Genomic DNA, 25984 nt, shown 5'->3' with positions numbered 1-25984 from the left:
TGCCCATATGTCCAACCTGTCCAGGTCTGCTTGTAGTTGTTCCCTGCCCTCCAGCGTGTCCACTTCTCCCCGCAGTTTTGTGTCATCTGCAAACTTGGACACAGTACACTTCACTCCCTCGTCCAAGTCGCTGATGAAGACATTGAAGAGTATTGGTCCAAGGACCGAGCCCTGCGGGACCCCACTGCCCACACCCTTCCAGGTCGATACCGACCCATCCACTATGACTCTCTGGGTGCAACCCTCTAGCCAATTCGCCACCCACCGGATTGTGTAGTCATCCAAGTCACAGCCTCTTAACTTGTTCACCAGTATGGGGTGGGATACCGTATCGAAGGCCTTCCTGAAGTCTAAGTAAACGATGTCAACCCCTACTCCTGCGTCCAGGCATTTTGTAACCTGGTCATAAAAAGAGACTAGATTAGTCAGGCACGATCTACCTGCTACGAACCCGTGCTGGTTTCCCCTCAGCATAATTTGTCCTGCTGGGCTCTCGCAAATGTGAGCCTTGATAATTTTTTCAAAGACTTTGCCAAGGATGGAGGTGAGACTGACTGGCCTATAGTTGCCTGGGTCCTCCTTCCTCCCCTTCTTGAAAATGGGGACCACATTGGCCCTTTTCCAGTCCTCCGGGACCTGGCCCGTGTGCCATGAGCTTTGCTGACCTGAAAGAAAATCAGAAGTTTTAATAAAGTTGAAACTTTCTGGGTTTTTTCCCCAAAGCTCTCGCATTATGCCTTCCTTACTTTTCTCCTTTTACAAGTGTGAAAACCCAAGCACTGACTTGCTCAAGATAAAACAGAATAGGCAGGTGGCTTAGCTAGGAATAGAACTGAGGTCTCCTGAGAGTCCAGAGCTCTGTGCTAGGCTTCACTGCATCTCCTTTGAATAACGCCTAGAATGGAATATGTTTGCTAAGCATTTGAACTATGCCATAGAGACTTCTTAATATACTGTGTGCTGCCTTAGTAATATATTTTTAGACTACACTTTTTTCCAATTGTAACAATAATAACATAGCAGTTTACTACATATCCTTGTGAGTACTTATACTTCTTCTGGATGAAGAAATATTTATGCGTATCTCTGTGCTTCAAGATGAGAGAAAGTACAACATGCGTCTAAATATTTAAATCATTAATGACCTTTTGTAACATGAGCTACTTAAGGTGTGGAAGCAGCAAAATTCAGCTATATGCAAGTACTTCCTAGCTTTAAATTTCCTGAATAGAAGACCCTGACACATTTATATTATTAAAAGGTTTTTAATGATCTCCTGTTAGAATGCAATTCCAGATACCTTGAACAAAGTATGAGCAAAATGGATTAAAATTAAAAGCATTTTTGTGGCAGATAGGGTTATTTTTTAATGTAGAACATAGCGCATGCTCGGAAAGAGTAAAGAACAAGTGATGAATGTTTATTATAATGAATGTCATCTTCAAATATAGAGGATCTGACTCTAATCTTGGAGCATTTCCATTGAATTCAGTGCAATAGCTCTTCCTTTACTTTGCTGGAAGTGAAATCTGAATTGGAGCCAATATCTGTAGGTTTATAATACTCTTATAGGAAATGAAAAAAAATGCTCCAGAGAAAGTAAATCATCCAAAGTGTGTGACTTCAGTATAACGGAGAGCACATATCTTACTTTAATCATGACCACAATCCTTCCCAGCAAAAACCCTGGGCTGAGGAAGATTGCAGATTCTGCAAATTTTCTGAGGCATTGTAATTTTCAAGTCTATGCACAACTGTTAGAAATGGATGTTTGGATAGCAGCCAGGTCATCCTTCCACCCTGAAGCAGAACAGGTGGCTTAGAAGACTTCTTTTCTGGGAAAACTGCTATTTTAAAGTGCTTGAAGATACATAGGTGGAATTGTTCTAACTCTAATATACCTACTCCAGTATGTGAAAAAGGGTGCTGGCTTTTGTGTTGTCTTGAAAATACTGCCCTAGAATGTAGTCTCATGAGCAACTGCATCTTCTGCCAAGGGCAGATGCATCAGAAGTGGGTGTTCTTATTCATAATTACTAGGACGTATTGACATGATTCCAAAGCACTGAAGGGGGCACATGATATGAGTATCTCTTTTATAGCACATTCTCTTTTTTACAAAGGCTACAAGGCTGTGGACTAGGTACGAATTATTTATGTTCTGCGTAATGAATGTTTCTTCCAAAGCTGAAAGTGAGGCTAGATGAAGAGAAGTCATCACAAGTAGAGCTGGTCTGAAAAATTCCAACAAAAACATTTTCATTGACGGGTGTTGAATTGGAAAAATCAAACTTGACAGCAATGATTTGATTGTGCTGAAGTTCTCGTGGAACTCTCCCCGCCAAGCAGATTTTGGCAGTCTGCCTAGTTTTAATACCTACCTGCTTGCCCAGGTCCTTGGCAGACTGTTGTGGAGCATAGGTTTCCAAACTTCCCCAGGCCTGGGGGTCCTAACCCATTTGTGGAGAATTTGAGGGGATTGTTCTGAATAATGGAAAAATAATGCTGAAAATTTGAAAACCTCTAACTTCTTCATGAATTTAATTGTTAAATCCTTCATCCAACTCTAATCAGAAGTTAAAAGGATAGATCTCTATTAAGTTGGACTTAGTGGACTCTTGCTGAATCCACTTCTTTAAGTGAAACGGAACTCTTGGCTCACTTACTACAGAAAAGGGGATTTGTTGCTAAACATCCAGCTCATACCTGAGCAATGAATGAGCCATCTTACATGTGATTTGCAAAATGACCCTTGGACTGATCCAAAGCCCACTGAAGCCATTCAGATCAGGCAGTATGTGGCTTCAAATGGCCTTGTAGTATATGCTTGCTGAAACAAAAGCCTTGCAGACCTTGCACATGTTCTGTCACTTTATCATATTGCAGTCAATGGACATGTCTTACAGGTGTGACCCTCTGAATGCATGACAATTTGGCAGGCAAAAGGCAACAATAGAGACTGTAGGAAGAGATGCAATAGATTCCTGTCACTTGTTTTTTGCATTTAATTTTTGTACAAAAAATCACTTCTATCCTTCTAGGACCAGCCCATGGGAAAATACAATATTGGGTAAAAAATACAAAGAAAGCAATATACAGAAAGGAAAGAAACACAAGCTTTTTCATGTGAAGAACATGGGAAACTCAACTGGTAAGCAACTCTTTTCACATAATCTTAATAGTTATGCTACTTTTTTGTAAGTGCAGAATTTTACTGCTTTTTCCTGGTGGGCAAGCCTGATCAGAACAAAAAAGAAATAAGAGCTTTCCTGGTGAAAGTTATTTCTATTAAGTTGTAAGTACTGGATTAAGTACTCTATTAAGTTGGAAGTAGTTGGAAGTTATTTTATTAGAAACTTATCTAATCTCTTTCTTTGACCGCTTTATAATGGATATAACAACACAGAAACACAGTCCACTGTTGAAAGGTCCCACTACCATATCTTATAGTTGAAAGGCAATGAAGCCTTACTCCCTTCAGGAGGGGTCTTTCTCTTTCCATTTCTTTCTTCTGTTTATTTTTACAAATTTTCATACTTTCAAGTGTGCAGGAAATGATTAAAAAAACAACCCCCATGCATGGCTATCATGAACGCAAAACCCATATTACTACCTGCAGGCGCTGGCATGCAACAATTTGGTGACCTCCTCTATAGAGGAGACATGCATGTCCAGTTTGCAATGCTAAGCACTTTGTGGGCCATTTGATTAGTGAGCCAGTACACCCACATTTTTGCAGGTGCAATTAAGTATCCTAATTTTCAAATATAGCTCAGAAAATGTGAAGGTTGGGGTGCAATTGTTTTGCCTGAGAATTACTAAAGAAACCGAGTGTTAAAATTTGTAATATAGACTCCCCTTGCTCTCGCTGTTAAAACTAATAAACTGAAAAACTACACCATGAATTACCTTCGGAAACCTGGCCCATTTCCTTTGCTTTTACTTAAACCTTTTAAGAGAAAAGGTTTTTAACTTTATTTTTTACGAAGGCTTCTATCTGTAGTAGATAAAGAATCAAAAAGCTTGGAAAATGCTTGTAAAAAAATTCACTTCCAAGTGGAAATTGTTTATAAATCCTCAGGGAAGAATGGAAAATTCGTTAGCTTTCTCCAGCTTTACATAAAAAAGTAAGATTAATCCCATACAGCTGTTTGTAGAAGTTGCTGAACATTTCTTGTCTGTGAACGTTAAAGTTTGCCCTTTAACTAGAGAAATATGAAGATTAGATCAGAAAAAGCTAACTTAATTTGGAAATGCAATTGAACTGTTACGTGGAATTAATTCCAGTTTTTCAATAATCCTGCTGTTTTCAAGGCATATTTAGGTCATTAAATATTGGAACACTTGAGGAGGTTGTTGAAATGAACAGGCCTGACTTTGTCCTAAACCCTAACAAATACTTTGGTGAAAAGACAGAGGAGAGATGCTCTGGAAGTGTGATGCTTCCTACCCTGTCAGAAAGTAAGTAGACCTTCATTATATTCTCATTACTCGAACTCTCAGTACAGAAAGGCAAAAATAAAGGTCACTAGCTTTTACCATCTGTGCTAAAATGAGATGAAGGCATTAGAGAACTCCAAGATTTATTGCTTAGTTGCTGATCTGGGGTTTCAACGAAAGTAGCAGAACATATAATCCTATTTGAACAACTTCTTATTTTGTTAGGGTATGATCCACAGCCCACTGGATTCAGAGGCAAGGACAAGTTTTCTTTACTTAGGTCTTGGATCAGGCCTGAAATATTCAATGACATGATTATCCATTTCTGCATCTGTTCTTGATGGAGAAGAGCACAAATCTTATTTTTAATGGATTTTGAAAAACCCACCAGAGAGAGGGAGACTTGAAGTAATAGAAATTTTCGGCTAATATGTTTGCCTTCCTATAACGTAGGATGCTTCTTAGAGGATGCTGAGAAGTCTCTCTCACTGCCTTTCAGAGAAGCTTTCATGGGGCATGTTGGTTTCTTCCCCCTGAAACACAGGCAGACGAGAAGGTGACAGCTGGGGCAGAAGGCTGTGTAGGCAAGCGGCAAGTGTGATGAGTAACGCTATCTCTGGCGTCACCCCATCCAAGAAGCAAGAGCATGACAATTTTTTGTCAGCTTTTACCAGACCTGAGTTTGAACGTGCAGATGGCTGGCAATAATGGAAACAGTCATAAAAACAAAAAAATTCAATGAAACAAAGAGGGAAATGTTTGGAAGATAAGTAATAAAGAAGCTAGAAAAACAATTAGTGCTCATTACCGAGCACCCTCAGGCCATAACATTGTGCTTTCCACATTACTACAAAACAAATACAAAATGGATTCTCAGCAAACTATCTAATAAAATAGATATGGGTTGGCAAGGCAGCTTGACAAGTTCTATTTCATGACTACCTCCCACTCCAAAGCCTCATATTTTCTCTCTACCCACTGTGACACTTCTCCTGAAGGCTCCTTAAGATCTTCTACTGCTTCTCCCTTTTGCCCATTCTTCAGAAAATCAGATGTCAAAAACATCGCTCTTAACTATGGTATTCCAGCCTTTAGGGTCATTGTTGTGCCATTGTGATATTTAATTGATAGAGAGTAGCTATATTATCTAGTGATTTAGATATCAGTAATATGTGACCCAGTGTGAGAAACCATCAGAGACGGGTGAAACAGGTAGGATGGATCAGTTGTGAAGTATATGGAAAGCATTACATAAGGGGAAGAGACCCATGTGAACTGGACCCCAGACAGCTGATTCAGTAAGGTGAAATGCTGGCATGTTATGACTAAAAAGGCAATCTTTAAAATTAAAGATCTTGAAGTTGGATTAACTGCCATGGTACCTTTCATTTATAAGTCAGGTGCTTTTTTTCTTTACAGGCTATTTTCTCTCTATTTTTCTCTATGAGCAATTGAGGTATTACATACTAAAGTTACATTTATATGAATGATTTCAGTATATTTAATAATTAAATTGCAACTCATGACACTTCTACAAAAGAAGCAGGTTTTACCCATCTGTATTTACAAGTTCTACTGCCCAAAATAAAATTCAAAGAGAAATAAAGAGGGTGGTGTGATATTTAATGACAAGTATTGAGTTGTATGTTCAGAATTTATTGAAATTAGTGCTGAAATTCAAAAAATGTGGCAGAGTAAATCTAAGTTATATTACAAACTGGCAACTGCATCCCTTTAAACGCTGCTCTGGGAAAATTATTTGATCTTTAATATAGACTTCGTCAGGTTAGTCGAGTTTGTCAGTTAATAGCTATGGACCATCACTGGCAGTCATAAGAAAGTGAGAATTTTCTGCAAACGTTAGCAGATTTATCAGCACGTGCCTGACATCAAACACAAAAGTAGTCACAGTGGAGTTTGTGAAGGGTAGATCTGTGCCCTGACACCACTGAACCTGTGAAGAGTCCAGCTTAAGTTAGTGGGCATGCAATACTGCTTGGGATATTCTGCACTGCAGTCATAGCTGTAGAGCTTGGAGATATCCAAGCTGCTTTAAATGAATGAGTTTGATCACCGGGTATTGGTAAGCAGTCTGCTCACAGCAGTACAGAGCTCAGCAGAGAAGCATCCTCAAGTTGAGGTAACGTCAACTTGAGCTGCTGCTATTTAGCACCTCTGAAAATCCTGCCCTGAATTTTTGAGTCAGGTGCTTCCTTACCTCCTAGTCCTCACAAAAGGATGCAGGTTGTTGCCTCAGTACCTATGAGCAGTGCAGTTGTTCTGCAGCAGCTGAGGTTATGTTTCTTCGGTGAACGGTCATTTGGGAAGAGTGCTCGGTCTCTATGCAGCTGATACAAAGGTTGCTAAAGGCAACCTTTAAACATATAGCTGAGGAGGTTGTAGGGAGTAAGCCACGTCCACGATCACTCTGGTCCACGTGCTGTGCCTGGCTGCCTGGATAGCAATCGGTGAAGGTATAGATAGCCAGTGAAGTGAACACGTGTTTTCGCCTCCTTTCTTCTATAGACATAGCGCCTCTGCTACACAGAAGAGAAGGTTTCAGGCCTTAGGGAAACGGCTCAATGATTGTTGCCTGAAGTCTCACATGTCAGCTTGGGTGAGACTGATGTGCATGTGACTTTCCCATGAGGGGGCAGAACATGGCCTTTAATCTGAGTTTTTAGTGATCCCTGAAGATCAGGCTGCTATGGGCACAAATACAAGACTGCAGGATACACTTGCTCAGCCATGCAGGCAATCAACCAGCAGTTTTAAATCTCTTGTTTCAACACAGGGTAATTTGATTTAGCTTTTTATGATCCCTTCACAGTGGCAAAGAGATTAAAATAAATTAAAACAACACAGTTATAAAATTAAAACAGTCTCTTTTCCTTTCAAGTACTGGCCACGTATCTTCAGAGAGAGAGAGAGAGCGGCATTTTGAGCTCTCGATCCTGGATTGAGCTCTGTTACAAGCAGACCATGTAGCCACAGGACAGATGGTTATTGTAGGATATGGGCCTACATTTTTAATGAACAGATGAAACCAAGAGGGAAGTCAGAAGCATAAACTAATTACCAGGAAGGCAAATTTCTCTTAGCAGATCTTGAAGCAAAAAGTCAATATTACTGCCTCTTACCATGGTTAATTTTCTTCCTCTTCTAACAGCTTGTTTTTTTAACAGTGTTTCATACTAAATATTTGACTGATTTTGCTCTGGGTTTCATTCCTGTCTTATAGCATTGAAAGCAGTATTTGATGAGAAGAGCCTGTTCCCCAAAGAAATTCTGGAGCGTGAACAAAAAGCAAGGCAACTGAATAAACAAATATGCAGCGGAGGCAAGATAAAAACACATAAAAAGCAAACCAAGTTAAAAGAAAAATAATTCTTCCCTTCATTTTAAAAGAAGGTCAGTACGAAGGATGCTTATTCCCACTGACATCAATCAGACCACTCGCATGCTTTGTCCGTGGGAGCAGCCTCTTGGCGAAAATGGTCCAGAAGCCACGGAGCACTCCATCTTCAAAGAGTTGTTAAGATTTAACATAGGATTAATCCTACGTGGGTGAAAGTTTCACCATGGCTGTCTTTGCTTGCAGCCTTTAAAAAGTTCATCTTAAAAGGCAAGTCACAGTTCAGGGAAACTGACCTAAACATACGTCCTTGCTGAGCCTTCATAGAGGAGCCATTTTTCAAAACCGTCAGCATGTTATTTGCGGCATGCTTCTTCCTTTGAAGCTCAAAGAATCTGACTTTTTAGAAAAGTTACAGTAACATGGAAAGGTGTTTAAACTTCTCCCACAGTGTGTCTATTATGTTCCTAGCATATGTCTAAGGTAGTGGATGCTTAACCTTTTGGCCCCACAGACCAAAGGAGTGGCACAGGATCAGGCCCACATGCCTGGATCTGGACCATGCTGCCCTCACCCAGTCCCTCATGTCAGGATCAGGGCCCCAGGACTCCATGCTGTCTCTGCCCAGCTCTGCATGTAGGGATTGGGGCTCTGGGACCCCATGCTGCTTGTGTTGGGCTCCACACACTGGGGTACGGTGTTGCTTCTGCCTGACCCTGTTTGTGGGGATTGGGCTCTGGGATCTCGCACTACTTCCACCTGGCCTCACATGCAGGGATTGTGCTCTGAGGCCCTAATTATTTCTGCCTGGCCTGTATATAGGGATTTAGCTCCAGGGCTCTGTACCACCTCTACCCAGCCCTATGTGCCAGGATTGGGGTCTGGGGACCCCCTTTGTTACCTTATCTGGACTCTATGTGCTGACATCAGCTCTTCCTGGCCTTGCTATGGGATCAGGCTCTGGAGCTTATGCTGCCTGCACTCAGCCCCACATACCTGGATCAGGCCCTGTGCTGCTCTGTGCACCAAATCTAGTGTGCATGGCTATGGCCCACAGGATCCCCCATGGGTCAGTGGGGAATCTTGTTGGCTGGATGACAAGAGACCAGGGGTGGATATGGCCCATGGGCCGGGGTTGAGTACCCCAGATTTAAGGTACCACCAAGTTTTCTGTTGGCATGCATTTGGGATGACTTGCAGGAATCCCAATGGGCCCATCTCACTCATGCCTCTCTATTACATATCCACCATGATTCAGACAAAATAAGAATTATACTTTTGCTTAACATTTCAACCGGTTTTCATTCATGCACACAGAGTTGTATACAGCTAGTAGCCCTCAGTCAGGATTGTTGACCCATTGCACTCAGTGGTCCTTGCTTCAGACCTAGGATGAAGAGCAATTTATCCCTGTTTTTTCCTCCAGAAGTGGGTACACCCCAATTCTGAGATGGTTTACACTCTACTTCTCACTCTATTTGGAATTACAAATACTTCAAATATCTTTCCATGACCTAAATTCATAAGATTTTAAGTTTAATCTCTGCACCAGTGACTTGGTTAAAATTTCGAAAAGCAGCTAAATGTTTGGTTTTTTTAATATGAGGCATTTTAAGGCATTATGCCTTAATATAGGCATATAATAAAGGCATTATGCCTTTAATATGAGGCATTTTAAAACTAACTCCATCAGTTTTTATCACACCATAGAAACTAAAGCCTTGATCCTTCTCCCATTGGGAGGTTTGCTGTTCACTAGACTGAGTCAGCTGTACAAGCCAAAATGTAAGAATGGGGAAGATATTGGTCATCCTCTTCAACCACTGGCAAAACTACTCCTCCAGAGTCTAGTTGAGTGATTTTGCCTGATTGCTCTTAAATTAGGCAAGGAATGGATATAAGGAAATTGTTCTGTAAATTAATAGAATTTTTGCATATATAGAACTTCAGGTTATCCTGATACAAAATGTCCTTGAAAACTCTACTTGTACTAAACAAGGTTTCAAGTTGAAGTGCATATTTTATTAAGATCATCTTAGTATTTTAGCTCATCTTCAAGTTTACCTCAAACAGGACAAAATCCTGTATTGTGAATAATTTTGCATAAATACATTTTCAAGACTCATCTTGAAAGATTTCTGTCCTGTTGATTTTGGTAGGAGTGTTTGTATGTATAAGGAAGGAGGGAAGGAGGAAAGGAAGGAAGTTTAAAGTGCAAAAGTATTTGCAGAGTCAATACCCTTATGTTTTCTTCTATCTTATAAATTTATAAGATAGAAAAAATCATGGTAAGATATTGTAAACAAAATACTCTTCTGTGAGATGACTGCAATGTCATTTGTGTATAGTCACATCCTAATATAAAGAAGTTATGTATTCATGCATTTCATTAACTGTCTTATTTTCAGAGCTATTTTTTATCATCTTGGTGGGATAGAAATTAATATCGGTGGAGAACTGTATGAAATAAACCAAACATACGACTGGATAACAACCAAACCACAGACCTGAATTTGAAGAATACATTTTCAAAATATTTGTTATAGTCAGAAGAACTCTGTTACCTTGTTTCTGATTGTTTGTTACCTTTATTTTGTACTGAAAGTTTGCATATTTTCTCCTGCAGAAACCCAGTTTATATTGAAAAATCACAATGTGCTGTACAAAGGCTTACCTAGTGTTATTACAAGTATGACTACTGAAGCTATTCCCTGACATTACCCTTATGTTGTTTATAGCCAAGCTTTGTAAATGCATATGGTACTTCACAAATATGACCAGCCATTAGACTCATTATTATTATTATGCCAACACCTAAGGTGGACAGGAAACTCCATCTCATAGGGGCCAGGCCCTTGCTGCTGCAGACCTTGAAATACTAGGTATGTATAGTAGGTGCTCACTATATGCCTGTACTTTCAACTCCTCTCTGAGAAGCTTTCAAGGAAGCTTTAAAGGATCCAGAGCACTGCCTGTCAGTTGTGGGTGGATGCTCATGAGGGTATGTGAGGAAGAAAGTATGGAGGTGATGGCCTGATAAGCTGACAAGAGGATGGACAAGATTGGGAGCACTGGTAAAGGAGAGGGTGTTCTCCCTTTCAATTGTATAGTGTTGAGTAATGGGAAGTAGCTTCAGTTTGATCTCAGTTACACTTTAATTTCAAACCCACATTGCCTCAAGAACAGACCCGTTTTTACAAATTGACCTGCCACAGAAATGCTCTTTCTTGCCTCTCAGAAATGGAAACAATTGCTGCATTCCCACCTGAGGCTCAGAATTATACAGGTCTGAGATACAAATGGGCAATGTTTAGTGCTGCGCTAGTGACAGGTTTAAAGTTTGATATTTCTCAGTCCTTCAGGGCTTGAAATGAAAGATTTATATTCTTGGAGAGAGATTCCTGGATTTCTAGTGAGATGAACAACACTTGCCCCTAGTGCTGGCAGAACACAAAATATTGAACTTTCAACTAATGTCACTTTTATCTACAGAAAAGCTGTTTTTGCCAGTTTTCAGATGCATCAGAATGTTATTTATGGCATGCCTCTTCCTCTGAAGCTCAAGGAACCTGACTTTTTAGAAATGCTAGGTTATTTGGAAAGGTGTTTAAATTTCCTAAAATAGCATGTCTGTAATGTCCATTGCATATGTCTAAGGTGTGTTGGAGTTAAGTGCTACCAAATTTTGTATTGGCATGCATTAGGGATGACTAGAAGGAGTTACAAAGGGCCCATCTCATACAGATTAAAGCCTCTCTATGCATGCTGTTATGTATGTACCATGATTTAATAGCATATCACTGTATTATAGTAGAGTGTTTGTTTTTAGGTTAAAATTTGTGCTGTCCTTTATATAGCCATGTACGTGAAGGTAAAGTACTTTCCCCTACTCATAGGCAGACAAGGTTCTTTGGGTAAATGTGATCTCTTTTACTAGACTAACTAAATAATTAGAAAAAAATGTTCTTTGCAAACTTCTGGGCACAAACATCCTTCTTCAGGCATAGGGAGGGTCTGATGGCATTTTGTGTTCTCCTGGGTGGAATAGAAGCCAATATGCAAAATGCAGGTCGGTGAAAATGCAAATGCATGGCAGTGAGGATCAGAGGCCATGGGAGACAATAGGTGTGAGACAGGTAGGTTGGTGTGGGGGGAGGAAGGAATGTTGACCTGGTGATATAATGTAGCTGGTAAAATGTAGAGAGGTTATCTGGGGTTATTGGATGGCAGGTAGGTTATAACGTACCATAAATCCAACGTATGTATTTAGTTAATGATTTTTTTGTATCCAGAAGATTTATGAAATGAAGTTCATAGGTTCATCCACGAAAGGTGTTTTGTAAATTCTCTTTGAGGATTAGGACTAAGAGATTGGAGAGAGAGTGGTTGTCGTGTGAGAAGTGTGCACCCACAGGTAATTGGATATTTTTATCTTTGATAGATTTTCAATGTGCGTTCTGGTATGTAGTTGTTGTATGGTTTCTCCTACATATTTTCCATCAAGGCATTTAGTGCACTGGATAAGATGTATTACATTTCTGGGGATTCAGGTGTAAGAACTGGGAATGGTGATGGTTTTATTGTGGGTTATAATTATTGTGGCAGTAGTGGAGATGTATTGGCAGATTTTATATTTCTTGCCTAGCATGGTCTAGATCCATTTGGTGTGCTTTGGGCCATAGGGAGATTGTTTCTGGTGATGAGGTTGGCATGCCCTATGTAAGAACTAGTAAAATGGCAATTTCATGCATGGGGGGAATTATTCCTGCTAAGTCATTGTGCTGGGGGAATGATGTGCCTGAAAGGGAGTGGACAAAGAGGTTTGGGATAGGGGGTGACCAGGTTTCATGCTCCTCTATGATGGCCAGTCGTGCATGGAATAGTAAGGGGGGTTGCTTTACTAAAAGGTACATTACAAATTAATCTCATGCCCTCATCACAACAGAGGGAAGCCCCAAAGCTCTGCATCTCTTTACTATAGGATGTAGCTAAATGCATGTAGCTCCATGGCCTCTTTTCCTCCTAGGCATGATGGTATATTTGAAATGTTGTAGTTGAACCCATGTGGAAGAAAACTCCATTATTTCTACATATCCATTTCAAAAGTATAATTCATAACTCTGCTTTGAACAAAGGCTCGCGTCAAACCATTTCAGAAAGATACATTAGAACAGTAGTCACGTTTCTGAGGTGCACTGTCATCCCATTAAACTGAAATGCAATTCCCTCCATTAATTTCTTACAGAAGGCAAGGCAAACCAATTAATATTGCCACATTTTAGAAAGGCAGCTTTTCATAATCAACTTGGTGGCCACCTGTCATGTGTTTTGGTACATTAATCATACTGCTTTTCATGATAAGTGTAGTTGTGTCCTTGCCCTTCTTACTGTTTGTTTCAAGGCAAATCTGTTTTTTTTTAAGCATAGTCTTGCTGTTAAGAGTGGAGTGGTATGACACTAAGTAAGTATATATGTTAACACTTTAGTTAAAATGTATTAATGGTGGTTATTATTAGCATACCATAACAAAACATTTAAAGTTGTCAGGTGTGTATTTTTATTATTGTCTTAATCCATGTTTGCTTTTAGCTAAGCTTTTGAAACAGGGGCAAGTTAATAAATATGGGCCTTTCTTCCACTGATGTGAATAAAACTCAACAGGAGAAGGTTCACTATTTTGAATATATAGGTATAATATAATACAAACTGTTCAGGAAGGACAGGTAGGGGAGAAGAGGAGGAGGAGTTGCACTGCATGTAAAAGAGCTGTATGATTGCTCAGAGCTCCAGTATGAAACTGGAGACAGGCCTGCTAAAAGTCTCTGGGTTAGGGTTAGAGTGGACAGCAACAAGGGGGATGTCATGGTTGGTGTCTGCTACAGACCACTAGACCAGGAGGATGAGGTAGTTGAGGCTGTCTTCAGACAACTAGCAGAAGTTTCCAGATCATGGGCCCTGGTTCTCATGGGGGGACTTTAATCACCCTGACATCTGCTGGTGGGGGCAATACAGCAATGCACAGGCAATCCCAAAAGTTTTTGGAAAGCATTGGAAACAACTTCTTGGTGCAGGTGTTGGAGAGTCCAACTAGGAGCCGTGCTCTTCTTGACCTACTGCTCACAACCAGGGAAGTATCGCTGGGGAATGTAGAAGTGGATGACAAGACAAATTGGAGGATTGGGCCAAGAGAAATCTTACGAGGTTCAACGAGGACAAGTGCAAAGTCCTGCACTTAAGACAGAATAATGCCATGCACTGCTACAGCCTGGGGGCTGACTGGCTAAGCAGCAACTCTGCAGAACAGGACTTGGCGGTGACAGTGGACAACAAGATTGATATGAATCAGCAATGTGACCTTGTTGCCAAGAAGGCTAACAGCATACTGGGCTGCATTAGTAGGAGCGCTGCCAGCAGATTCAGGGATGTCATTACAGTATTCTACTCTATTCTGCACTGGTGGGGCCACATCTGGAGTACTGTGTTCAGCTTTGGGCCCTCTACTATAGAAAGGATGTGGACTTTGGAGAGAGTCCAGCAGAGGGCACTAAAATGGTTCGGGGGCTGGGGCACATGACTTATGACAAGAGGCTCAGGTAACTGGGCTTATTTATTTTGGAGAAGAGAAAACTGTGAGGGAATTTGATAACAGCCTTTAACTACCTGAAGGGTGGTTCCAAAGAGGATGGAGTTGGACTGTTCTCAGCGGTGACAGATGACAGAACAAGGAGCAATGGTCCCAAGTTGCAGCAAGGGAGGTTTAGGTTGGCTATCAGGAAAAACTTTCTCACAAGGAGGGGAGTGAAGCACTGGAATGGATTACCTAGAGAGGTGGTGGAATCTCCATCCTTGGAGGTTTTTAAGACCCGGCTAGACAAAGCCTTGGCTGGGATGATCTAGTTTGGGATGGTCCTACTTTGAGCAGGGGGTTGGACTAGATGACCTCCTGAGGTTGCTTCCAACCCTACTTTTCTATAATTCTATAACTCTATATACATTTAATATATAGTTCAGAATTATACAGCATGTTGAGCTGGCACTAGGGAAATATCTTCCTTCTTTCTGTCATATGTCCTTGTCCACCTGATAGTCAAAGATCTCATAGTAACTAGTTGGGGGAGGCAAGACCTGAAATGGAATTATATTGGTCCTATCATCTTAATGCACTGACTCAAAAATCCCAGATCTAGACATGCTAAAACTTAAGCTGTGTGAAATTCGGATCAAAGTTTGTAATTTACAGCTCTATATAAAATAGCATTTTCCTCTATAAATGAAATCTTGTGGGGTGTAGTATTTTGGTCTGATAATGAAGCTGTGTATATAATATATCAATTATTTAATTGACTTCACTACATGGGGGAAATCTTCCTATCTTAAGAATTGTCAAACAATAACGTTTAATCATAATAAATACTGAACTTAATAAAAGGATGCAAAAAATTAGGCCAAAGTTATATACAGTTATACTGGCAAGAAATCTTAAAATATATTAACTTGTACTTTGTTTTTTTCTGTATCAACATTATAATGGCTAAACTATGGATGTCCTTTCATGTATAGATGTTAACTCTAAGGGATGACATATCTAAGGTTCTCTTATAAATCGGAGGTAACATTTCTAAATGGTGCAAACAAATTTGATTTTCCTGGGTGTATATTTTATGTATAGGATAAAGAAACTAAGCAATAAAGCTTCAAAAAGAATCTAGATGAGGTTTGTATAGTTTTTTAAGACATGTGGGGTACTTTGAAGTTGTCACTTTTCTCCTTTTTTTATCATTTAATTTCAGTTCCAATATTTCAAAGGAGAAAGTAGACTGCAGTAAACAGTGCTACAATGAGAAGTACTTTCTTTCAAAGGCTTCTTCTGACTATTCTCAGAATGTCGCGAGCTTGCAGTCCTTTCTCCAGCCCATGGTTGAAAGCATTATACAATTTGTCTTGGATCTCTATTAAGTTCTTCACTTTTCTCCTAAGACAACAGCCTATACTCGGCACTCGGTACTACTCCGGTTCTTGGAATGGTACAGTTAGGGGCAAAGGGAAAAGCATTTTTTGAGATAAACAAAGTTCTGAAACTTCAAGAAAATGAAGATGGTGAGTATTTGTCATCTATAGCATGGGAGGAAAAAGGGGTAAACTACTCAGGTCTGACAGTGTTCCTAGTCTTGTCATATGACTAGATTGTCCGAATGAACACTTATATCACCGACATGGCTCAGGTCAGTATTCACTGGTCCCTTTTGCTAGCTCTTCCTCCCTTTTCTCTCTCTCACATTCTCTTTAAAAAAGGGAAACAGTTACACATACACCATCAACCACCAGTGAATGCAGCTAATTAGTAAAACAAATGGCTATATTGAGGACAGGGGTCAGAGGATAAGACATCTGTCAATAGCTTCTTTGATCCTCTGGCAATCTAATTGCATGGCTTATTCTTTCTTTGAGAATATAAGAGAACAGCAGCCTGTTCCATTACTGAGATGGATCTACCACCTGCAGCCTTTTTGCTGTTCCTTGGTTTTTTCATTGTCAAAAGTTGAGTGGGCATCTCAATAGTCATACCAGAGGTTGTCATTTGACAAGTGCATGTTTTGTAACTTTAACCCAATGGTACTCAGTAGTTCCCAAGACAAAGGTGACTCTTGCCTGAAAATGTTATTAACTTATTTTGTGCTTTTTACTGACTGCATTGGACAAGTCTTTTCTGCATATGACAATGTACTATAGGTTGCTTTTTTTTGAGTGTTTGCCACAGCTCACCTTGGGGTGTATATGTTGTTGTGGGGTGCAATGGCAGAACAGTTAAGTGCCTTTCTATGCCTCATAGGCAGACAAGGTTCTTTGGGTAGATGTGATATCTTTTATTAGAACAACTAAATAGTTGGAAAAATTGTTCTTTACACGCTTTTAGGCACAGACACCCTTCTTCAGGCATAGGGAGTGTTCAAGTCTCACTCTGGATTCATGTGGGAGCTGCGACCAACTCGTCCCACTCCAATTCAGCTGTAAAATGGACACCTGATCATTTGGGCTGGGGAGTCAAAGGTGACTGGATGTAATGCTAGTTTCATCACTCCTTGTGTGCCATTGGCTATAGAAGTTGGAGTACCTTAAGCACCATAATCCAGTGAGCTACTAGGCTCAGGTAGACCTTTATAGTATATGTTGTCTTTGCTCATTTGTCAACACTGGATACTCAGTTACTTATTTGTATAACATGGTTGTTGCTCATGTGGTCCAGGATTGAGTACCTACCCTTTAAGCCAGGAGTAGGCAATTATTTTGGGTGGAGGGCCATTTAATGAGTTTTGGTGAAGTAGTGAGGGTCACATGGGTAGCCCTGCCCCTTGACAGTAGCCTCTCCCCCTTGCTACCATTTTGGGACTATAAGTCCCACCCCTACCCCCTGACCTTTGCCATCAGAAGTCCCTCCCCTTGCCCACCCAAATACTTCCTTGTGGGTGGGGGGAAGGGTTGCCATCTTAGAACCAGAAAAAAACCAAATCATACACTAAAAGTCAAACACCTACTATAATAACATATTTTAATTTTATTACAAAAATATTTTTGTCATAATTTGTGTTTGCTTACTGTATATAGAGGTGATTGCATAACTCAAAAATAAATTCTTAGTTTTGTATATTGTGTGGCGGGGTAGGGACAGGGTGTGGGTGTGAGGGAGGGTGGCGGGTATGGGGACGTCCCCTACACTCTCCTATGGCACAGCAGCAGGTGGGGTACTCAGGACACAGGTTCCTAGAGGGGCAGAGCTCCAGCCAGTGCTGCACATTGCAGTGAGGGGTACAGCCTCCAAGGGACTGTCTGTATTCCACTCACTTGCAGCCCACTCACTTGCATAGCACAGGTGGGAAGCCCCATGTGTTCCCTGCCGGGGCTGCGCAGCACAGGAGAGAAGCCCCACAGGCTGGAGACCATTGCCTTCCCCACCGGGGCTGCGCTGCAGAGAAGGAAAGCCCCAGGTGTGCTCCCCTGGGGGCTGGGAAGGCAATGGGCCCCAGCCTGTGGGGCTTCTCTCCTGTCCTGTGCAGCCCTGGCAGGGAAGGCACCTGGCTCCAGAATATGCGGCTTCCTTGCTGTGTGAGTGCATGGACTACATGTAAGTGGCAGGGAGCAGCAGCAATACAGGCAGCCTGGGGGAGACTGTGCCACTCGCTGCATTGTTCAGTGCTGGCCAGAGCTGCACCTGACCAGGAAACTGCCCTGAGCACCCCACCTGTTGCTGTTGCTGGCGCTGCCATTGTCTGCTGGAGCTGTGCACTTTGGGGGAGTGTGGGAGGGTCCCCACATCCCTCTGACCCTCCCTGACACCCATGCTGCCCGCCCCAGCTCTGCACTGCTGCCGCCCCCTGAGCGCAGGCTCTGTGCTGCTGCCAGCCTCAGCCCCACGCTCTGCACTCCCTCCCAGCTGCAGCCCCACCCCGGCTGCTTCCCTACCTGCTGCCTGGAGCCAGGAGGAGACTGGGGAAGTGGAGCAGGTCCCTGGGGGTAGCAGCAGCAGCCCCACCCAGAAGCTGCATGCTGGCCAGGAGTGGCCCTTCCGCCCATGAGGGTGGGAGCGAGGCAATAGGGTATGTTTGGCGGGTGGGTGTACACATGGGTGCCTCATTCCCACCCTTGTGAGTGGAAGACTTGGGTAGGGCACAATTTGTTGTGGGGCCCATGGGCTGGATGGAAGTGCTTGGCAGGCCAGATCCGGCCTGTGGACCGTATTTTGCCTGCCCCTGCCTTAAACTATAAATCTATGGCTGGAATTAATGTTGATTCAAATGGCTACTGTCTCTGTGTGACGCAAAGACAACTGCAGTTTGAGCATAGGAAGTAAAGCAGTCATATTGCATTTTGCGGAATACAGGGTACAAGGAACTACATGGTGCAGAGATTAAAGGATCATAGCACTGATCACTGGTTTACAGAAGTTCCCAGTGGAACTATGGCAAGTTCCATAAACTGAGAATCTACCCCTATACTTGAGCAACAGTCTTCCCAATTCTGCTTGCTTCTTTTCATTTATTCTTTAAGTCCACCCCCCCATGACAGGATGGCTCCAACAATAACTGAATGGCTTAAATATATCTTCAGTGACTTTACTCATGAATGGCATCATATTGGCAATTTTGTAGGCAGGAATACTTCATTTAACCACAGAGGAGCTAATGGAGCCTGCAGGTGTAGGATGGGTTCTCATCACTGGGCTTCAATCCTGTGCTGGTGGGACCACCTCTGGGAAGCAGGGAGTAATTTCATCTCATTCCTCTCTGTACCGTGTGCTGATTGATTCCAAATGGAGCAGTATTTCTTTTTAATGTTGATATGTGTCTACTGACAGATGCATTGAGATATCAAATACATATCACCCAATGCTTGATCCTGCACCATTGAATAACTGGAAGTTTCTCCACTGGTTTCTATCCAGGCATGATCAAGCCTGTAGACCACTGAATAATCCTTAAATGGCAAACAATTTTGGGTATTACCAGCGCTTGTCTGGATTCCAGCCAGTCTCATCCAGGCCAAAGGCATTATTTCCCCTTTTACCAGAGGTTTAATATATTTAAATGCAACAATTGTTAACTTGTTACCTGGGGAGCTGTAGCTGTTTAGAATTTAAAGAATGCTGCCTTGGCTAACCTGTTAGTGCATGCGGCGAGACTCTAATGCCCTTATCCGTTTTGCCCAGTCTCTTTAACCAGACATTCCTCCCTGAAGTCTTTGAGGCTAATTGTGAAGTGTTCCCAAAATGAGTTATAGTTTTCAGAATCTGACATGATTAGTATCAGAGACCAGAACTAGCATCCCCCTCACCTCATTTTTTACTTATATGTAAAACAATTATTTCTATAAAAGATTATAAAGTAGCCATTGGAAGGATATAAGGAACCCCAAAACATCATTCTTCAGTGAAAAAGATTTTTTAAATCATTTAGCAAACAGATTTTTATCATTCCTACATCTTGTACAACAAGCCCCGCACTCTTAACAGCTTAAAGGCAGAGATAATTGAAGCCTGTCTTCAATTTCAGGTTCTAGAAAATGCAATAAGACTACTTTTATAGCTTTGTGTAGTTTTAATGTTATCTGCAGAAAATACAGATCATTGATCTGCAAATCAAGTCAAATATGCGAAGTGTTTTTAACACTGTGTTGCAACACTTTGTTTGGTATAATGGTCTTTCTTCATATACTATCAAGAATAATGGCTTGTCAAGGGACATCTGGGCATTTATAGCACATTCACAGACCTTCAGCATATGACGTAAGCTCATTCATTCAAGCAGATGATTACTAACTATTATGGGATTTTTCCCCCTTTAGAAAATACTTAAACAGACAAGTTACATTAGAAAAGCAACACACTAACCTCTGCCAAGTGTCATGCTGTCAGTCATTGGCAAAAAGAGCTCTTTTCAGAATGCCTATTCATTACAGTGTGGCACTAGCAGGGAGTAGTGACAGTAGGTGGCTACAACACTAAATGGATTTCATATCCCGGCATGGTTGTAAAGATGTGACACAATAGGAGAGAAATAGAACAAGATGAGCATGGACATGAGAGAGAGCAAAAACAGAAATTGTAGTGTGCTGAACTGTAGATTTAAACAAGTCCTGGAGGCTGAAATTCAGCCCCGATATCATGACAATTACTTCAGTGGAGATGCTCCAGGAATGCAATTGGACTAAGGGCTGAAAAATCAAATACATAATCAATAGACTGTGGGTTTCAAAATGCAACTGTAGTCAGGAGGGGGGCGACACCTCTTGTGGCACCTTTCAAGGAAGATAAGGACAGCCTGAACATATGGAAGTGACTTAAAAAATCCTTTGCAACCTGACATGTTGCCAATACTGAAAAGAATGCGAAAGTCAAGCACTTTGATTGTTCAGCTGTTTATCAAGAAAACCTGTGGATCTCACTGATACAGTCTTTAAATTGACTTAGTTTATGGTTTGTTATATCAAAGTGGGTTCTGCTCAATATTATCCTCTGAAGAACCTTACTGAGTAAAAGAGCCAGATTCTGCTGCCCTTATTTATAATAAGTATGAATTTACTTTAGGAAGATTCCAAGAGATTTCACCCAGACTCCTTGTGGAATAAGGTACATTTCAGCAAGAGAAAGAAAGGATAGAGAATTTGCCTCTGAATCACTTAATGTATTTAAGTTACAAAGGCTAGGTTTATTTCTTTAAGGCTGAAGAGTCCATTTCATTATACATTTTACTCAGATGACCAGAGGAGAGAGTGGTTTTGGTGGCAACTAGGGAAGTGGGTATAGGAAGGTTTTGATTGAGGGAAAGGACACAGAAAGAAAAAAGTTATCACTTTCTTCAGTGCTCTTCCTTTTCAGGTCCCACTGGATGCATGCATTGTCAGAAGAACTTCATGCGAACAAAATGAAGCTTCCTTAGCCTGACGAAGGGTTTTTGAACCCGAAAGCTTGCTTAATAACTATTCTCCAAACATTTGGGTTGGTCTAATAAAAGATATCAAATTCACCCAAGGAACCTTGCCTGCCTATGTCCTTAGACCAACACGGCTACAACCCAAACCCTTGTCCCTCTGATGGTATTTCTTTTACCCTTTGAGACATTTTGCTGTAGTTTCCTTCCCTTTATCTGCACATGGCTTGTACCTGGAGCAGTTTACCATGAAAAGGACAAGCCATCAGTTTTTGAGACTACCATGCACATGGGAAGAGCCCTCCAGTTCCCAGGGACCTCTGGTCTCCCTACCTGTCAACTCTACCAGACACCTTTGGTACCAGTAAGCTTTACTCTGAGTGGTCTTCACTCTTGCTTCCACTCCATGTCCCAGTTTTTTAAATTGTACAGGTAGCATAAAGAGTAGTATTCAGTGCACTGCGGCTCATTTACAAAGCAGCCTTAGTTTTATTGTACCTGAAGTTCTGGGGGGTGATTATTTTGTATATGGATATTGATGCTATTACACAGCTGTTTTATGTTCTTCAAATGAAGATGCTACTATTAACATTTATTTTCCTTAGGTGAAGAATTCTCTGTGCTCCAGACACTAGTCTCTGTCACCTCAGAAAAAAAAAAAGAATTTACATTTAATCTTGCCAATGCCCTCTACCTTCAAGAAGGATTCATTGTGAAAGAACAGGATCTCCATAGCAACAAGGAATTTTTTCAGACTGCTATAAAACTGGTGAATTTCCAAGACACAAAAGCTTCCACAGAAGCCATAAGTACCTGGGTGGAAAACAAAACAGATGGTAAACTCTCTATAGCTTTTGCAAAATCATTGCTTGCCATTTAGTCTCTTCCCCTTCACAGTGCCCTAAATGTATAGACTAAGCTGATAGTATAATTAATCTCTGATCCATGATGTATGCAGGACTGCAGAAAGGAATCTGGAAGTGAGCACTTCTTTTCCATTATAGACCATTGCTCATATGAGCAGCTAGCCCTTAGAGACAACAAAAATACTAAGCCGCTCTGAAAACATTAATGATCCTGTTTTGATTCCCAGGCCCTTGAACCACTGTTCAATACAATTATTTACTTAAGCCTGTTTATGCAGCTACTGGGTTTGTCACACTGGAAGCGAGGACTCCTTTCCAAATAGAAAGTAAATAGTGATTTCGTCTGTCAATAACACATGCCACATTTCTCATACTAACTGTAAATCATTAATACATTTTGGTAAACTTTATCCATTTTCAACAGTCCACATGCCCAGCACATCCCTGAATAACACTACTACTATTATTTAGGCTGGCAGCAATTTACATGTGCTTCCCTTTAAAATTATAATTTAGGCCCCTGGCCATGATTAAGCCTTAATTTTGCAGCACAAACCATATAAATAGGCCTCTTAGGACCCATGAGAGGTTCCCTCAGTGCTCTATTCCTTGTGTTATTCAGTTTATTAAAATTCCATTTATTTTATGCTGTTCCTACGCTGTAAATCTTTAAAGGCTGTTTCTACTGACAGTGAATAATTGAACTGAAGAAGCTTTCAGAGGGAAGGTGGAGGTCCTGCAAGCAGGACAGGAGAAAACTGGAGCTTTTCTCATTTAGGGAATGTGTGTGCCTGAGGTGGTTGGTATTCAGGAGTCATTCATGGGGTTTTTAATACTGGGAACAGGGATTGCTTTACATTTGGAGGCAAAAGGAATTTGAATGGCTCATTTCTTATCTCCAACAACTGCTAAAGGCCCTAGCGTTGCTGCCCTTCCAATTGCTGCTGCTACGTTTGACAATGATAATTGGGTGTTTTGGTAAAATTATTAGCAGTGAAATAGAGAGAGGTAGTTAGCTGCATTAGTCTGAAGTCATGCAAAAGCAAGATACAGGTGCACCTTGTAGACTAAATGAATCAAAGTTGAAAGCATTCATGAGTCAGCTCACTTCATCAGATATTATCAATGAAATAGATGATGATGCTTAAATGATCATCAGACTCCATTGTTAATCCTGCTTCTTTTGAGATAATGCAGCAGACTAGGAGAAACACTGCACCACTTACACTTGATTCGTCATATGAAGGTTTTCCATGAGAAAGGAGAGTTCATTGAAAATTAAACAAAAATCTGCTCTTCAGAGGCACAGTGCAGTAAAGATATAAAAAACAATCTGGAACTCTGCAGGAACATATATGGCCATTTATTATGCCATCAACCTTCTTAACACTGTGGATGTGAGCTGGCGCGCAGTTATGCCCATAGTAAAACCCTCACACACTTCAGTAATGTGGCAGTGCAAGCGGGTTTTTGTAAACAGGAAACCCCTTTATGATCATCCTGTATGCTACATGCAGGTTCATGTTAATTTGATTTAAGATGCAGTAGCTGGTGCTTGAGAATTTTGCTCATCTATTTGTTTTCCCCTTTGGCAAAATAAAAAAAAAATTGTTTCAAGTGAATAATTTGATCCTCTCAGCAGGTTTGTTCTGGTGAAAGCTATTTACTTCAAAGGACACTGGAAACAGAAATTCAGACCAGAAGCTATGCAGGAGATGGTTTTAACTAAAAGGGATGGTTCTGTAACAAAGATGCCAATGATGTATTTTCAACTGAGAACAAAGACTGGTAGTTTAACTTATACTTGCCCACCTGTCTGTCTAATTGTCATCAGAATTATCTCTGTAGTTTTATTTTGCCTATTGCAAGGCATGCCTTCCTACTACTTTTCCAGGCCATTTTTCTGACAATAAGGTGAGCTACCAGGTTTTGAAATTGTTTTAAAAAGGATTAGTTCAGCTTAGTTTTAAACACTTCCTTCAGAAGATGTGACTACTAGAAGTAGAAAAACTAATCACATCTCATCTGATAAAAGACTAGTTACTGAAATGCAGGAGGTGGATGTAGAAATACGCCTCCTCAGGTATTTGATGTACTTGTTGGTATTCTGCAGTTTTGTCTTATCTCTTATCTTCTTCTATTTATAAGAAAATAGGGGATTAGTGTGTAACCCAGGCGGTACTCTAAGATGTACCCCCTCTCCAATTCAAGGGATCAAAGCAGGTGCACAAGCGCTGTGGGAGGTGTAGGGACCTTCCTCCCCCTATAGAGCAGAGCCAGATCACCAATGGGGACATAACCATATACCTTTTAATGAGAGAACAGTACTGGGAACATAACCAGTATAAACCAGGGGGATAGGGGACATTACAATGCCCCGAGGGGGCAGGATTCAATAAAGGTTAGACACTTACAATCATAGATATATTTATCCAGTTGACAAAAGACAGGGTTAACAAAATATAAGACACAAACAGCAGAGCAAACAATACTGGTTGGCGAAATATAAAAGGCACAAAATACAAAACGTCAAATAACAAGGAATATAGGATACCTAGGTACCTGGAGGCAGGGGGAAAGAGGGAAAACACAATGACCCCTTTCCACTGCAACAAAAATTCCTCCGTCACTTCACTCATCCTAAGTATCGTAGCTAGGACTTGAATTTGGATCTCCAACACGGTAGGCAGAAACTACCACGCAGCCACCAGTGCTGGTGCTGCTCTAAGCTGCAAGGGGCCTTGACCTTCCCAGAGCCCCGGCCTCACGTCGAGCTTCCTGGCCGCTTATTGGAGGAGCTGGAAGCAGAGCTGGGAACCTCTCAGGTCACTGCTCAGATCCTTGCTGGAGCTGGGGAGCCTCTCCTGCTGGCCACAGCCTCTCATAGCCAATCCTGGAGCCGAGCAGGGAGCCTCTCCTGCCAGCCACATGCCGTGCTGCTGAGGGTCCAACTGCTGCTTGCAGGTCCCACTGTGTCAGGTTCTTCTGGGGCAACTGCTCCTGCCCCACTGGCCCAGCTCTTGCCAGCTCTTTGAAACTCCTTCCTTGTGGTCCTTGCTGGTCTTTCCTGAGTCAGCTGCGCTGCCCCTTTTATCCCCCTCCAGGTGACCCAAGGGGCCAATCAGGGGACACAGAGGGTGAGTCTCTGGGGCCTGATTGGTGAGGAAAGGGAATCCCAAGCCCTCCAATCATCTTTTACCCTTTCAAAAACCCTGGGCTAAATCACTACCAGCTAGCCCGTCGCAAGTGTAAGGTACAAAAATGCTTGAAGAATCTTACAGATAATAGGTGTGATTTTTCTCCCACTTAAGCACAAAGGTGGTTAGCTTTGTCATTCTGAAGTTAGGCAGAAGGTGGGGCACCTTAGGGCATCTATACACGTGTAGCAAGGCTGCTCTGACGCACTGTAATTAATTGAGGTTGCTGGAGTGTGGTAATTAACATGCTCCAGCAGTTCAGTGTCACATGTATTAGTGTTGCCACCTTGAAAAATGGTGGCAGGGGTGCTTTAACTAAAGCTTATTTGATGAGCTTTAGATAAAGCGCCCCCGCTGCCATTTTTCAGTGCTGGGACGCTGATATATATGACGCTCTGAGCGTTTTAATTAGAGTGCCTCCAAGAGCTTCTTTAATGAAAGCTCTCCCCCCCAACTCCTAGGGCATGTGTATAAATGGTCTTAGACACTAACAGGTTCAGAGAGGCATGAGCTTTTGTAGGCAATAACCTACTTATTCAGATGCCTATGGAAGCTTATGTTCTCTGAAACAGTTAGTCTCTAAGGTGCCATCCTGTCCTACCTACCCTTACCTGAGTTAATGAGAATTTTGTATTTGCCTTCATATTGGATTTGAATCTCTACAGCTATGCACTGACATAACTAGCAAGTTTTGTACCCTGGAGG

At 41.5% G+C, this 25984-nt stretch overlaps 2 protein-coding genes across 2 annotated transcripts in view; both read left to right on the top strand.

The window, feature by feature from the left end:
* The window catches only part of WDR49 (WD repeat domain 49), a 68939-nt gene extending 61112 nt beyond the window's left edge, over positions 1–7827 (top strand). Inside the window, exons 17-19 of the mRNA XM_014517484.2 lie at positions 3042–3151; positions 4315–4461; positions 7682–7827. Coding sequence (XP_014372970.1) covers positions 3042–3151; positions 4315–4461; positions 7682–7827 — 403 coding nt within the window. The remainder of the gene's footprint in view (positions 1–3041; positions 3152–4314; positions 4462–7681) is intronic.
* A 370-nt stretch (positions 7828–8197) lies between these two features.
* Positions 8198–25984, top strand: part of SERPINI2 (serpin family I member 2) — a gene marked incomplete at its 5' end in the record, with an annotated part of 46202 nt that continues 28415 nt past the window's right edge. The window contains 6 exon segments of the mRNA XM_006018739.1: positions 8198–8225; positions 15773–15892; positions 21822–22059; positions 23683–23870; positions 23977–24111; positions 24114–24165. Of these exon segments, the coding sequence (XP_006018801.1) occupies positions 8198–8225; positions 15773–15892; positions 21822–22059; positions 23683–23870; positions 23977–24111; positions 24114–24165 (761 nt within the window).

Source organism: Alligator sinensis, unplaced genomic scaffold (assembly GCF_000455745.1).
Source record: "Alligator sinensis unplaced genomic scaffold, ASM45574v1 scaffold787_1, whole genome shotgun sequence".
Taxonomy (NCBI): domain Eukaryota; kingdom Metazoa; phylum Chordata; order Crocodylia; family Alligatoridae; genus Alligator; species Alligator sinensis.
Note: the sequence above shows the minus strand (reverse complement) of the source record. Positions and strands in the feature narration are given on the sequence as shown.